At 43.0% G+C, this 12689-nt stretch overlaps 1 protein-coding gene across 3 annotated transcripts in view; it reads left to right on the top strand.

The window, feature by feature from the left end:
• The window catches only part of PRPSAP1 (phosphoribosyl pyrophosphate synthetase associated protein 1), a 30516-nt gene extending 21632 nt beyond the window's left edge, over positions 1 to 8884 (top strand). For all 3 annotated transcript variants that reach the window (XM_077251812.1, XM_077251814.1, XM_077251813.1), the window contains exons 9-11: positions 6805 to 6875; positions 6965 to 7111; positions 7510 to 8884. In XM_077251812.1, coding sequence (XP_077107927.1) covers positions 6805 to 6875; positions 6965 to 7111; positions 7510 to 7668 — 377 coding nt within the window. In that variant the 3' untranslated portion in view covers positions 7669 to 8884. The remainder of the gene's footprint in view (positions 1 to 6804; positions 6876 to 6964; positions 7112 to 7509) is intronic.
• Positions 8885 to 12689: the final 3805 nt, after the last annotated feature.

Raw genomic sequence — 12689 nt, 5'->3', positions numbered from 1 at the left:
TGTCTGCTCTCTAAGAAGAGCGGTGAGAAGAGCCGGAGCTGGCAGCAAATGTAAGAGTACGCCAGGATGGTTCGAGATTGGTCACATTCGCATTACTGCTTTTGTTATAGGGACATCCTTTAACACTTTCCTCGCCGATATACTATTACGTCATACTAAGCGGAGCATTTTCAAAATTGGCTTCCTAGTATATTGCACTAATGGAGTCCTACATTCAGTCGTAGAGGGGTCTTTCTCTATTAAAGGTTGGTGCCATTGGGACAACCTCTGAGCATATGTTGTATTCTTGCGTCTGGACCATTATAGAGGGCATCCCCCCTCACACAGAAGCTCTCTTTTTGGTGGACTGGGGTTTGCCATACAATACATTTGAGCTGCCATATACACTACTGTGCAACAGTTTTAGGCAGGTGCGGAAAAAATATGCTGCAAAGATTTCATAAGAAGTAGTAGTAATAGTTTATTTTTTATCAATTAACAAAATGCAAACTGAATGAACAAACATATCTAGATTGAAGCAATATTTGGTGGACTACCTTTTGCCTTCATCAGTTCTTCTAGGTACACTTGTACACAGGTTTTGAAGGAACTCAATAGAAAGGTTGTTCCAGACATCTTCGAGAACTAACCCCAGATCTTCTGTGGACGTCCCTTGTACAAATTCTTCGCTCTCTTCTTGTCATTTCAAATAGACTCGATGATGTTGAGATCAGGTCTCTTTGAGGCCCATATCAAGACTTCTTGTTCCATTTTATGCTGAAGATATTTCGTACTGATATTGGCTGTATGTTTGAGGTTGTGGTCATGCTACAGAATGGATTTGGAGCCTCCATGATGGCATTGCATGATGGATAAGTATCTACCTGTTTTTCTCTGCATTAAGTACAACAAGAAATTGGAAACCTTGAGGACTACATATGCAGTGGTTGGCCAAGGAAACCTAGTGCAGCAGATGAAAAACACTTTGTTTACTTTCCTTAAAAAAAAAATAAGATGTCCAGCAGTGCCATCAGCTCAGAACTGGCAGGAACCAATCAGACCCAGGTGCACTAATTTACTGTTAGGAACATTCTGGGCATAAGTGATCTTCATGGAAGAATTGTGGCAACAAGCCATACTTTCTACATGGAAACAAGGCCAAGTTATTCAACTATGCATGATCCAATCGGAACTGGGGTGGAGAAATTTGGCAGCAGGTGCTCTTGACTGATGAGTCAATATGTGAACTGAAGGCAGTTAGTTTGCCGAAGGGCTAGCAAGTGGTACAATAATGAGTATTTGCAGGGAACACTGAAGCATGAGAGAGGATTCTTACAAATTTGTGGCTGCGTAATTGCAAATGGATTTGGGGATTTAGTCAGGATTAATGATGTCCTCAATGGTGAGAAATGCAAGGAGATCCTAATTCATCATGCAATACTATCAGAGAGAATTGATGCTGCTTTAAAGGCAAACGGCGATGACACCAGATATTGATTTTATTCCAATTACTCTTTTCTTCATACACTTTAAATAAGCTTAATTTGCGGTTCCAAGCAGAGATTGTGGAGACATTGTGGCAGACAGCCGTTTCGCATGTTAGTCACGCTTCCTCAGAGGAATCTGTTTGATACCGCAGACAAAGCTTATTTTAACGCACAGTGGTGAGTGCCCTATTTTCTCCTTACATTACTCTTTAGAATATTGTTAATTAGTTTCCATTAGAAAGACAAAAGTCCTGCGATGGACAGGGTAGTATAGGATTCCTTAAAATTTGCTATGAAAATGCTGATCACTTCTGGTCTTTCTTTAGAATCCTGAAAGTGTACTTGTAGTTAGTCATTGTTGATTCTTGACATGGACATTTTGTACTAAACATTGATATAAAAGCTTACTTAAAGTGTATAATATAAGGTGTTAATGGCTTTTCCTCATTGATGGACAGATTTACTATAATTGCTCCTTTCCGCAGGGGTTACCTTACCCTATGTCTTTGTGCAGCCATTGCTTACTTGCTTCCTGTGCTTTTGATATTAGGCAAACGGCAGCCCCTGTATCCAGGCATTGAACTGCCAAGTATGGAAAACCTTTTGCTGTGTGTATGCTGGGTGCCTGTTCTGTGTGGGACTTGCCGTGCTTCATTTCTCACTGTGTGCTCTAACCCACCTCTCACACTAATATAAGTCATCAGCGTGTCAAATACTGAGCTGCTAAAAAGCCTATTATAGTGCCAGGCTATGGCAGTGCTGGCCTGACCAAAGATGGACATCAATCACATTGATTTCTCTTTTTTTTTTTTTGCACTGCAATGCAAGAATTCAAAAAAGAATTAGACAGTCCAAATGATTAAAGGCCCCCAAAATGAAGAAGCGAACGGTTCAATGTTTAAAAAGGAAAAAGCATATAGTCTGAATGTAAAAAGAACAGATGGCTGGTCCTGTTTTTTGTTGTTTATTTTTCTCCATTCGGACAATCCAATTCTTCTTATTTTATAATTGGATCATTTATATATTTTTTTTAATATTTTCCATTTTAAAAATTACAAAAAGGTGAATGGGCCAATGCAAAAGTTTGGGCACCCTGCATGGTTAGCACCTAATAGCGGGGCGCTTTTGAAAGTATCACAGCTTGCAAATGCTTTTTGTAGCCAGACAAAAGTCTTTCAATTCTTCTTCAAGGAATTTTCATCCATTCTTTGTTGGAAAATTCTTCCAGTTCTGTGAGCTTTTTGGGTCATCTTGCATGTACTGCTATTTTAAGCTCTAGCCACAGGTTTTGAATGATGTTCAGATCAGGAGACTGTGAGGGCCATTGTAAAACCTTCAGCTTTTGCCTTTTGAGGTAGTCTATTGTGGATTTTGACCTGTGTTTAGGATCATTATCCATTTGTAGAAGCCATCCTCTTTTCACCTTCTGCTTTTTTACAGATGGTGTTATGTTTGCATCAAGAATTTGTGGAAATTTCATTGAATCCATTCTTCCCTCTACACATGAAATGTTCCCGTGCCATTGGCTGCAACACAACCCCAAAGCATGATTGATCCACCCCCATGCTTAATGGTTGGCGAGATGTTCTTTTACGGAAATTCTGTGCCCTTTTTTCTCCACACATACCTTTGATCATTGTGGTCAAAGAGTTTTATTTTAACCTCATCGCTCCACAAGACTTGTTTCTAAAGGCCCCGTCTCACTAAGCGATTTACCAACGATCACGACCAGCGATACGACCTGGCCGTGATCGTTGGTAAGTCGCTGTGTGGTCGCTGGGGAGCTGTCACACAGACAGCTCTCTCCAGCGACCAACGATCAGGGGAACGACTTCGGCATCGTTGAAACTGTCTTCAACGATGCCGAAGTCCCCCTGCAGCACCCGGGTAACCAGGGTAAACATCGGGTTACTAAGCGCAGGGCCGCGCTTAGTAACCCGATGTTTACCCTGGTTACCAAAAAAAACAAACAGTACATACTCACCATCTGATGTCCGTCAGGTCCCTTGCCGTCTGCTTCCTGCTCTGACTGAGATCCGGCCGTACAGTGAGAGCAGAGCGCAGCGGTGACGTCACTGCTGTGCTCTCACTTCTCACTGTACGGCCGGCAGTCAGTGAGAGCAGGAAGCAGACGGCAAGGGACCTGGACACCGAAAGGCGAGTATGTACTGTTTGTTTTTTTTACATTTACGCTGGTAACCAGGGTAAACATCGGGTTACTAAGCGCGGCCCTGCGCTTAGTAACCCGATGTTTACCCTGGTTACCAGTGAAGACATCGCTGGATCGGTGTCACACACACCGATTCAGCGATGTCAGCGGGACCTCAACGACCAAAAAAAGGTCCAGGCCATTCCGACACGACCAGCGATCTCGCAGCAGGGGCCTGGTCGCTGGTACGTGTCACACATAGCGAGATCGCTACTGAGGTCGCTGTTGCGTCACAAAACTAGTGACTCAGCAGCGATCTCGCTAGCGATCTCGCTATGTGAGACGGGGCCTTAAGATGTATCATACTTGTTTAGACAATCTTTTGCATACATCTGACGCAACTCCAGAGTCTGCTAAATCTTTCTGAATGTCTTTTGCATTCAAGCGAGGGTTCTGATTTGGCTCCCTAGCAATCCTGTAAGCAGCTCTCACTGAAATTTATCTTGGTCTTCCAGACCTTATCTTGACCTCCACTGTTCCTAGTAACTGTCATTCCTTAATTACATTTCGAACTGTGGAAAGGGCAACTTGAAAACACTTTGCTATCTTTTTATAGCCTACTCCCTGCTGTGTGGGCCTCCATCATTTTCATCTTCAGAGTGCTAGGCAGCTTCTGAGAAGAACCATGGCTGCTGTTTTTTGGTACAAGGTTAGAGGAGGCCTGGTTTTTATAAAGCTGGGAAATTTGCATCACATGGCCTTTCCTAATGATGATGCTGAACAAGCCATAACCCTAACAGTCTAAATAAGGTCCAAAACCTTGATAAAAGATATCTGAGCACACAAATCTCCAGATCTCAAATGCCCAAACTTTTGCGTTGGCCCGTTTCCTTATTTGTAATTTTTAAACTGGAAAAAGACAGTATTATTTTTTTTTGCCCAAAATACAAAACACATGTGTCATCTTTAACTTTAGGCATTTTTGAGATAATTTAATCCACAACTTGCTTAACTGTTCACAATAACAGAGTAATTTTGACCATGGGTGCACACTGCACACAAACTTTTACATGCCACTGTATGTATATATAGTAGGGTTTCACGCTTTCTGGTATGCGTTAGACCTAAGGTAGCATTCACATAGACAATGCAGTTTTCATCAAAATACGTACAGTTTTATTGCTTTCCACAGGTTGCACAGCACCAAAGCAGACTCATAAACATAAATCGCTAACTAAACAGAGCAGACCCTGGCTACTCATACATGGCTGATGTAGCAACAGCTCGGTAAAACAAAATGGCTATTGTCCATAGCTACCACTGATATTTGCTTTTCTCTGCACATGGTTTGTGCAGACTCTTCTCACAGATTGTGGCCTATCTCTCTTTTCAACTCCCAGACACATCCAGACTGGTCAGCTTCCCTGAGCCGACTGACTAAGAACAGCTAGACTAGTGATATGCAGATCTAGCCAGGGGACGTCTTATTTTTTTTCCCCATGAACAACAATCCACATTAATTCTTGAACAAAAATCAACATTAATCATGTCATCACACACACTGCACTTACATATGCACACTCACCGGCCACTTTATTAGGTACACCTGTCCAACTTCTTGTTAACACTTAATTTCTAATCAGCCAATCACATGGCGGCAACTCAGTGCATTTAGGCATGTAGACATGGTCAAGACAATCTCCTGCAGTTCAAACCGAGCATCAGTATGGGGAAGAAAGGTGATTTGAGTGCCTTTGAACGTGGCATGGTTGTTGGTGCCAGAAGGGCTGGTCTGAGTATTTCAGAAACTGCTGATCTACTGGGATTTTCACGCACAACCATCTCTAGGGTTTACAGAGAATGGTCCGAAAAAGAAAAAAAATCCAGTGAGCGGCAGTTCTGTGGGCGGAAATGCCTTGTTGATGCCAGAGGTCAGAGGAGAATGGGCAGACTGGTTCGAGCTGATAGAAAGGCAACAGTGACTCAAATCGCCACCCGTTACAACCAAGGTAGGCCTAAGAGCATCTCTGAACGCACAGGGCGTCGAACTTTGAGGCAGATGGGCTACAGCAGCAGAAGACCACACCGGGTACCACTCCTTTCAGCTAAGAACAGGAAACTGAGGCTACAATTTGTACAAGCTCATCGAAATTGGACAGTAGAAGATTGGAAAAACATTGCTTGGTCTGATGAGTCTCGATTTCTGCTGCGACATTCGGATGGTAGGGTCAGAATTTGGCGTAAACAACATGAAAGCATGGATCCATCCTGCCTTGTATGGAGCATCTTTGGGATGTGCAGCCGACAAATCTGCGGCAACTGTGTGATGCCATCATGTCAATATGGACCAAAATCTCTGAGGAATGCTTCCAGCACCTTGTTGAATCTATGCCACGAAGAATTGAGGCAGTTCTGAAGGCAAAAGGGGGTCCAACCCGTTACTAGCATGGTGTACCTAATAAAGTGGCCGGTGAGTGTATATACACACACAAATTGACATACACATGTATATGAGCACACACTGCACATACATAGATACATAAGTGCATACACATGTATATGCACACATATGGTGCCAACCAGCCTGCCTCCTCTTCAATTCCTCTAGACTCCCTCAGTAAAAGAACCTTTGTTGACATCGTGGTCACATTCTTAATCTTGGAATAGAAATGATGGGGGTCCCTATGAGAGTGGAACCCTGCGCAATAGCCCAGTTTTCCCTCCACCCCACCACCGGTTCTCAATGTAACTAGGGCTTATTTTTGCAGTAGGGCTCTTATTTCAAGCATACTCCAAAAATCCTGTAAAATCATCCTAGGGCTTATTTTTGGGGTAGGTCTTATTTTTGAGAAAACCGTATACCGGTCTGAGTTTTACAAAGAAACATATCAGAGGCTCATTGTTTAGTTCTATGATTCTCTACCCAGCAATCCAGTTGATATTGTGTGGCTTAATTATATTGGTCACCAGCACTATTTTCCCTTACAAATGCTATTTGTATCTACATAGACTTACAAGAGTTGGTAGGATTCGGGCACACTAGGAATGCTGATTATTGCTCAGTCCTACTCCTGCTCAGCATGCGCCTATGGCAGACTTCCTCTAACATTTCTGTTCTCATTGGCTGGTTTTTGCATGTTCATTGTCTTGTTGCTTTAATTAACAGTTTCCTTCCCTGTCTCAATAAAGTGATGATAGCCAAGGAGAAGCCTCCAATCAGCGTGGTCGGAGATGTGGGTGGACGGATCGCCATCATAGTGGTAAGAATACCTTCCAATTTCTATACTTGGCCATCACATATTTCCGGATAACTTTCTGATCTTAAACCTTTTTACGTCCATGACTTCAGGATGACATCATAGATGAAGTAGAGAGCTTTGTGGCTGCCGCCGAGATACTTAAGGAACGTGGAGCGTACAAGATTTTTGTGATGGCCACTCATGGGATCTTGTCTGCAGATGCTCCTAACCTTATTGAAGACTCCTTAATCGATGAGGTCAGTATGTCAATTATTATACCAGGCTGCAAGAAGTGGCCATTGCGTCTCTCGGGCATGGCACATCCTTGGGATCGGCCATCTATATCTGCCTCCCCTTTGACGGTCAACTGTCTGAGGGCCAAGGTGGGCAATAGCGCTTTGTCTGATACTACAGCTTAGTCTTATGAAAGGGAAAGGACTAAGATGTCATAATAGGTTTCACAACTATAAAATGTACCTAGTAATAGATGGGATTTTCTTGAGCGACATTGCCCCTCCAGGAAGGCAGGATTTTATTTTGATCTCCAATCTTACCAATAGACCATTAATATTGTAGCATGTGAAGATCCTTTTTATGAGTGAAATGCAATAAACCTCACCTTTTAAGACTTACTATCTACTCTGTGTTTCCCAAGGTTGTGGTGACAAACACCGTCCCCCATGAGGTCCAGAAACTACAGTGCTCAAAGATCAAAACCGTGGACATCAGTCTGATTCTGTCAGAAGCGATCCGCCGGATCCACAATGGAGAGTCCATGTCCTACCTCTTCCGCAACATTGCAATGGATGATTGAAGGGTTGTGCCCACCTTATCAGTCAAGTGCTGGATATGTGCCAGTCACAAGTGGGTGGAGCTCCACGTGCAGAGAAGGGTAGTCACCGACTGGGGAACCCATCCTTTTTTGCATTCACACTACAGGCACTGCCACTTTACTGTTAGGGATGAGGGGGAGCTATCTCCTTTTTTTGTGGAGGAGAATGGGGGATACACCTGAATTGGGGGTTTTGGAAGGATAGAAAGGATACATAACTAGGGTTGTGAGATTCCCTTCAGTCCTGCGAGAACTGAATACATTAAAGGGGTTGCCCCACAGTTGACATTTATCACCTGTCCACAAGACAGATGATCGATATGATCGTAGGGGTACTCCAGTAACTGGTGGGGTCCCAGCAATCAGACATTTATCATCTATCCTATGAATAGGCAATAGATTTCAATCATGGCAAAATTCCTTTAACCCTTCTGTTTCCTTTTGGATGCAGATGTTCTGAGCCTTTCAACAACAAAGATGGTGGTCTTATTGAGCTATACTGAAAGAAAAGCAGAAGTATTCCTGAGCAATACAGACTGGCACCACAGATAGTGGAGGCTACATATGTGTGTCAGCGTATGCTTTATAATCCACAGACACTATCTGCAAATCGATATTCCATGCATTCAACATACATAAGCCAGTGGTTTCTGTAATGATGATGCCCATTGTCCAGCCACAGGATGGCACTGCCAACTTTGCTGGGCAGTAGGCCGAGAGCGTCTGTGGTCATAGTGGAGCCCTTGCTGTAACCTTAAATGACAGCCTGAGCATGACCTTTGAAACAAACATACATTCATGTAATTAGCACGTAACGGTCTGCGTATATACCATATCTAAAATCTATGGTGGGTACCTACTCACACATGCATGAATATAGAGCTAAACCATCAAAAACAATGTAAATAGTTGAGTGACTAAATATGAACACGGCAAATGTGTAGTTGGCTGCGCTATTAAATCATCAAGAGCTTTAGCTTAATAATAATAATAATAATAATAAATGCGGACATCAGGGGCAATTGATGGACAGTTCTTAGGATCACAAGTGATTATCAGAATAAAGAGGACAAAAAAACATTTTAGCCGCAGCTGCAATACCAGATACAGCCACATCTATATGTGTGGCAGTGTGCATGCATAAACAAAAAAAGATGCCTCTTAGTACGGCCTAGCATTATGGGTCTAAGTATTGGGACCCCCATCATTCATTCATTGATGGCCTGTGCTGAAAATGGTAATTAAGTAATAGTCCTTAATAGCCCCCAAAACTAAAACATCTATCAGTCATATACTTGTCCTATCGTCTTTAATGAAACCTTCATAGATTTGACCACTGTCCCCTTACTAACGGATCCAGGGATGTCAGGAAAAAATTATACTCCCCAGACTGGTGACGCTTCTCCGAAATTCAGACTGTGTCCTCTACCGACCTGTTGGGATCAACATTAAGGAGGGGAGCTGGAGTATGTCATATGAGCACTGCAGACAAATGGAGTAAGCTGATCAGCTGCAGCGTTCACATGACACTGCTGCCAAATGGAATATCAAATGTTTTTCTTTTTTTACCTCCCTGAGCCCATTAGTGTAGGTTTGTCCAGCAGTGAGTAATAAGAATAATTTAAGGGAATATTTACACACAATTTTTGGAGGCAGAAAAATCCAACTTTGTCATCCACCTCAGCATCCATGTGGTTGTTTTGAGTAGTGTTTTTTTTTTTTAGTTTTTATGCATTTAGTTTTATGCGGTTTTAAAGCAGTTTTTATTCAAGTACTTTTTTTACAACCTTCTTACAACCTATGCACGTGCAGAGTGCCCCATTCAGTGTTTAAAAGTCCTATTTTTGGGCAGCAGTAGGCTTTAACATGGCAACTCCATTTATGGCAAATTCAGAATTTGGCCAGAAAGTGGCCTATGCCTTTAAAGGAAACTTGTCTCGTTGAACATGCGACCAGATCTGCCAGGGGCATGTTATAGAGCAGGAGTAGCGGAGCAGATGAATAGATTTGTGGGAAAAGATTCAGTATAACCTGTTTTATTCATCAGAAATTCCTGATTATTCTAGAGTTAGAAGTCAAGTGGGCGGTCTGATCAGTGATTAGTGGTCTGACCAGTGATTGGCAGCGTTCCATATATCATCAATGTCTATCCAGAGACCACTGCCAATCACTGATCGGACCACCCACTTGACCCTCAATGATCAGGGATTTCAATTAATAAAATATACAGTTTAGTGGGAAAAAATTCAGGATAACTTCTATCAATCTGTTCACCTCCTCCTGCTCTATAACATGCTGCCCATGGACTGCACATCATTTCCTTTAAATGAGGCAGAGCAGAAATAACAGATACTGCCTATAGACAAGAGTGGCGCTGTATTACTAAAAAGCGTAGCCCTTTTTTTTTTCTTTTTCTTCTTGGACCAACCATTTAATCCCCTTTTGGAGCGGCCTCTAATAGCGCTGCCATGCTGCTTGTCATCAAGCTTACCTGTGAACCAAATTATTACTGTTTTGTCAGGACATTTAAGGCCACGTTCACATGTTCAGTATTTGGTGAGTTTTTTACCTCAGTATTTGTACGTCAAAACCACGAGTGGAATAATCAGAGGAAAAGTATAGTAGAAACACATTACCACTTCTGTATTCATCACCCGCTCCTGGTTTTGGCTTAGGGTAACTTCACATTAGCGTTCAGGGTCTTCGTGGAGGGCTGCGTACGTCCTCGGTTAGGCCCCGCATACTTCTGCATGCGTCCTGCGTATATATTTTTAAATTGGGTATGCAGGACATGTGGATGCGTCCGCATGCATCGTTTTGATGCCCTCGCCGACTGCAGCAAAATGCAAAGCCCCCGAACGCTAATGTGAACTTACCCTTACAGATACTGAGGTAAAAAACTGACAAAATAGTCACCATGTGAATGTGGCTTAAAGGTGTTATCCATCAGGAACATCTTTAGTAAGTTTTATACTTTCACAACAGCCAAAGTACTTTAATTGTGAAGCCTTAGTTTCAGACTCCCTTCATGGTCCTGACAGCTCTTCTTCCACAGGTGCTTCCATTTCCTTCCTTTATGTCGGCATGTGATGAACAGGGCTGGCTGTCTAACTACGTTTGCAAGCAAAGGCAGCCCCCTTCTTTATCATCGTTCAAGGCCGAGAGCGGCCTTACATAATGAGCTGAGTTAGACAATCCAGCCCCCTTTATGACATACCGACCTCCAGAGACGGGAATAGGAGTGCTCCCTGCCTCTATCAGAACAAAAATGGAGATGCCGAGACTGGGAAAGGGGGCCTGAAATCCAGTCAGTGGGACAATATTCAGAATTAATGTACAACTAAAGAACTTTTTATGTCCCCAGACATTCCCTCCTGCGCTGACAGAGGAGCACACATGTAAATGTATAGTATGGTGTACAGGGTGCATTGTAGTAAATATGCCAGTGTATATACACGGTGTCTACAACCTATGTGTAGATATGTTTCCACACTGTATATACCGCTACAGGGCGTGTCTGTGTAGGCCACCATGATGTCTTGTGAATCCTATCGCCGTCCTCTTCCCGTCAGATGTCCCTCCATCATATCCGTGTATAGGGGTGACCTGGGCAATAATCTACAGGGTTATGCTATTCACCATGGTGGTTTCATGTATACTGTCCATAGCTTCCTAGGCCCTATGGCTACCTTCTGTATGAGGTCGCCTGCATCGGCACTTTTCTGTATTTTTCTGTGTTTTTAGTGATTTATTTCTTCTTCTTTAAATAACGTACAATAATATCATGTTGTGGACAATATTATAGTTTTAGTTTTTTTTAATGATTTAATAGAGTTGAAGAACTTGTAATTCAGGATTATAACTCATGATTTGTTCTAATCCTGTTGCTTCTTGGGGTATTTTATTTCTGATTCAGGTGGGATTTTTATGTTGAGATAAAGGATCATTCGCTGATGCATGTAAAATAATGTGTCGGCAGGTTGGATGTTACTGATACTGTTCTTTGTTAGACAGGCAGTATTGAACGCGCTACCAATGAGGACATATTGGCACAATTGAGAAATCATTAAAAAGGGATTGTCCGGGATTTCAGAAGAGCATCTTGCTTTTTTTTTTTATCCGGAAACAGTGCCACTCTTGTCCATGGTTGTCTGGTATTACAGTGCTGGCGTGAGGCTGAGATATAATATCTAAGGCTACGTTCACATTAGCGTTCGGCGCCGCAGCGTCGGGCGCTGCAGCGTCGCCGCATGCGTCATGCGCCCCTATATTTAACATGGGGGCGCATGGACATGCGTTGCACTTGCGTTTTGTGACGCATGCGTCACTGTGGTGCATGCGTCAGGGCGCAGAGGACGCAGCAAGTTGCATTTTTTTTCTGCGCCCAAAACCATGCAAAAATGGACGCATGCGTCACAAAACGCTGCGTTGTGCATGCGTTTACATTTGCGTTGTGCATTGCGTCGCCGACGCTGCGGCGCACAACGCAAATGTGAACGTAGCCTTACACTGATGGGTAATACTGACAGTGAGTCTGTACAACACTTCTTTTCTGTAACCACGGACAATTACATATTTGCCAGCTGGTTCTGGTGGCATTCACCAGCCATTTTGTATATGGGCTGATAGTCTCACTTGCTTTCAATGTACAGAGCTGCAGTGGAGACCCTCGGTGCAATGTACGGGTGTCTTGTGCAGTGCACCCACTGGGAGGGACGCCATGGAGGGGCTTCCCTGTTTGCACGCCGTGGCGCTCAGTTCTGTGAGCGCTGGAGAAAGTGCTTTCAATTTTTACCCATAATTCAAGCCTAATTAAATTTTTCATAACGAGGAGTACATTACAAATGTCAGGATAACCCTTTAATTTACATATCTGGAAAAAAATGGAGCGCGCAGTCTTCTACATTACATTGGGAATCTATGCAGATGTACAGTTAGTTTCTAGTGCATGGTCAGAATAGTGGGCTTATGTTTTATGCAGAACATTTGTTCCAGCAGAGCTG

The sequence above is a fragment of the Ranitomeya variabilis genome, chromosome 4 (genome assembly GCF_051348905.1).
Source record: "Ranitomeya variabilis isolate aRanVar5 chromosome 4, aRanVar5.hap1, whole genome shotgun sequence".
In the NCBI taxonomy this organism is placed as follows: Eukaryota; Metazoa; Chordata; class Amphibia; order Anura; family Dendrobatidae; genus Ranitomeya; species Ranitomeya variabilis.
This window is presented reverse-complemented; position numbering and strand designations above follow the sequence as displayed.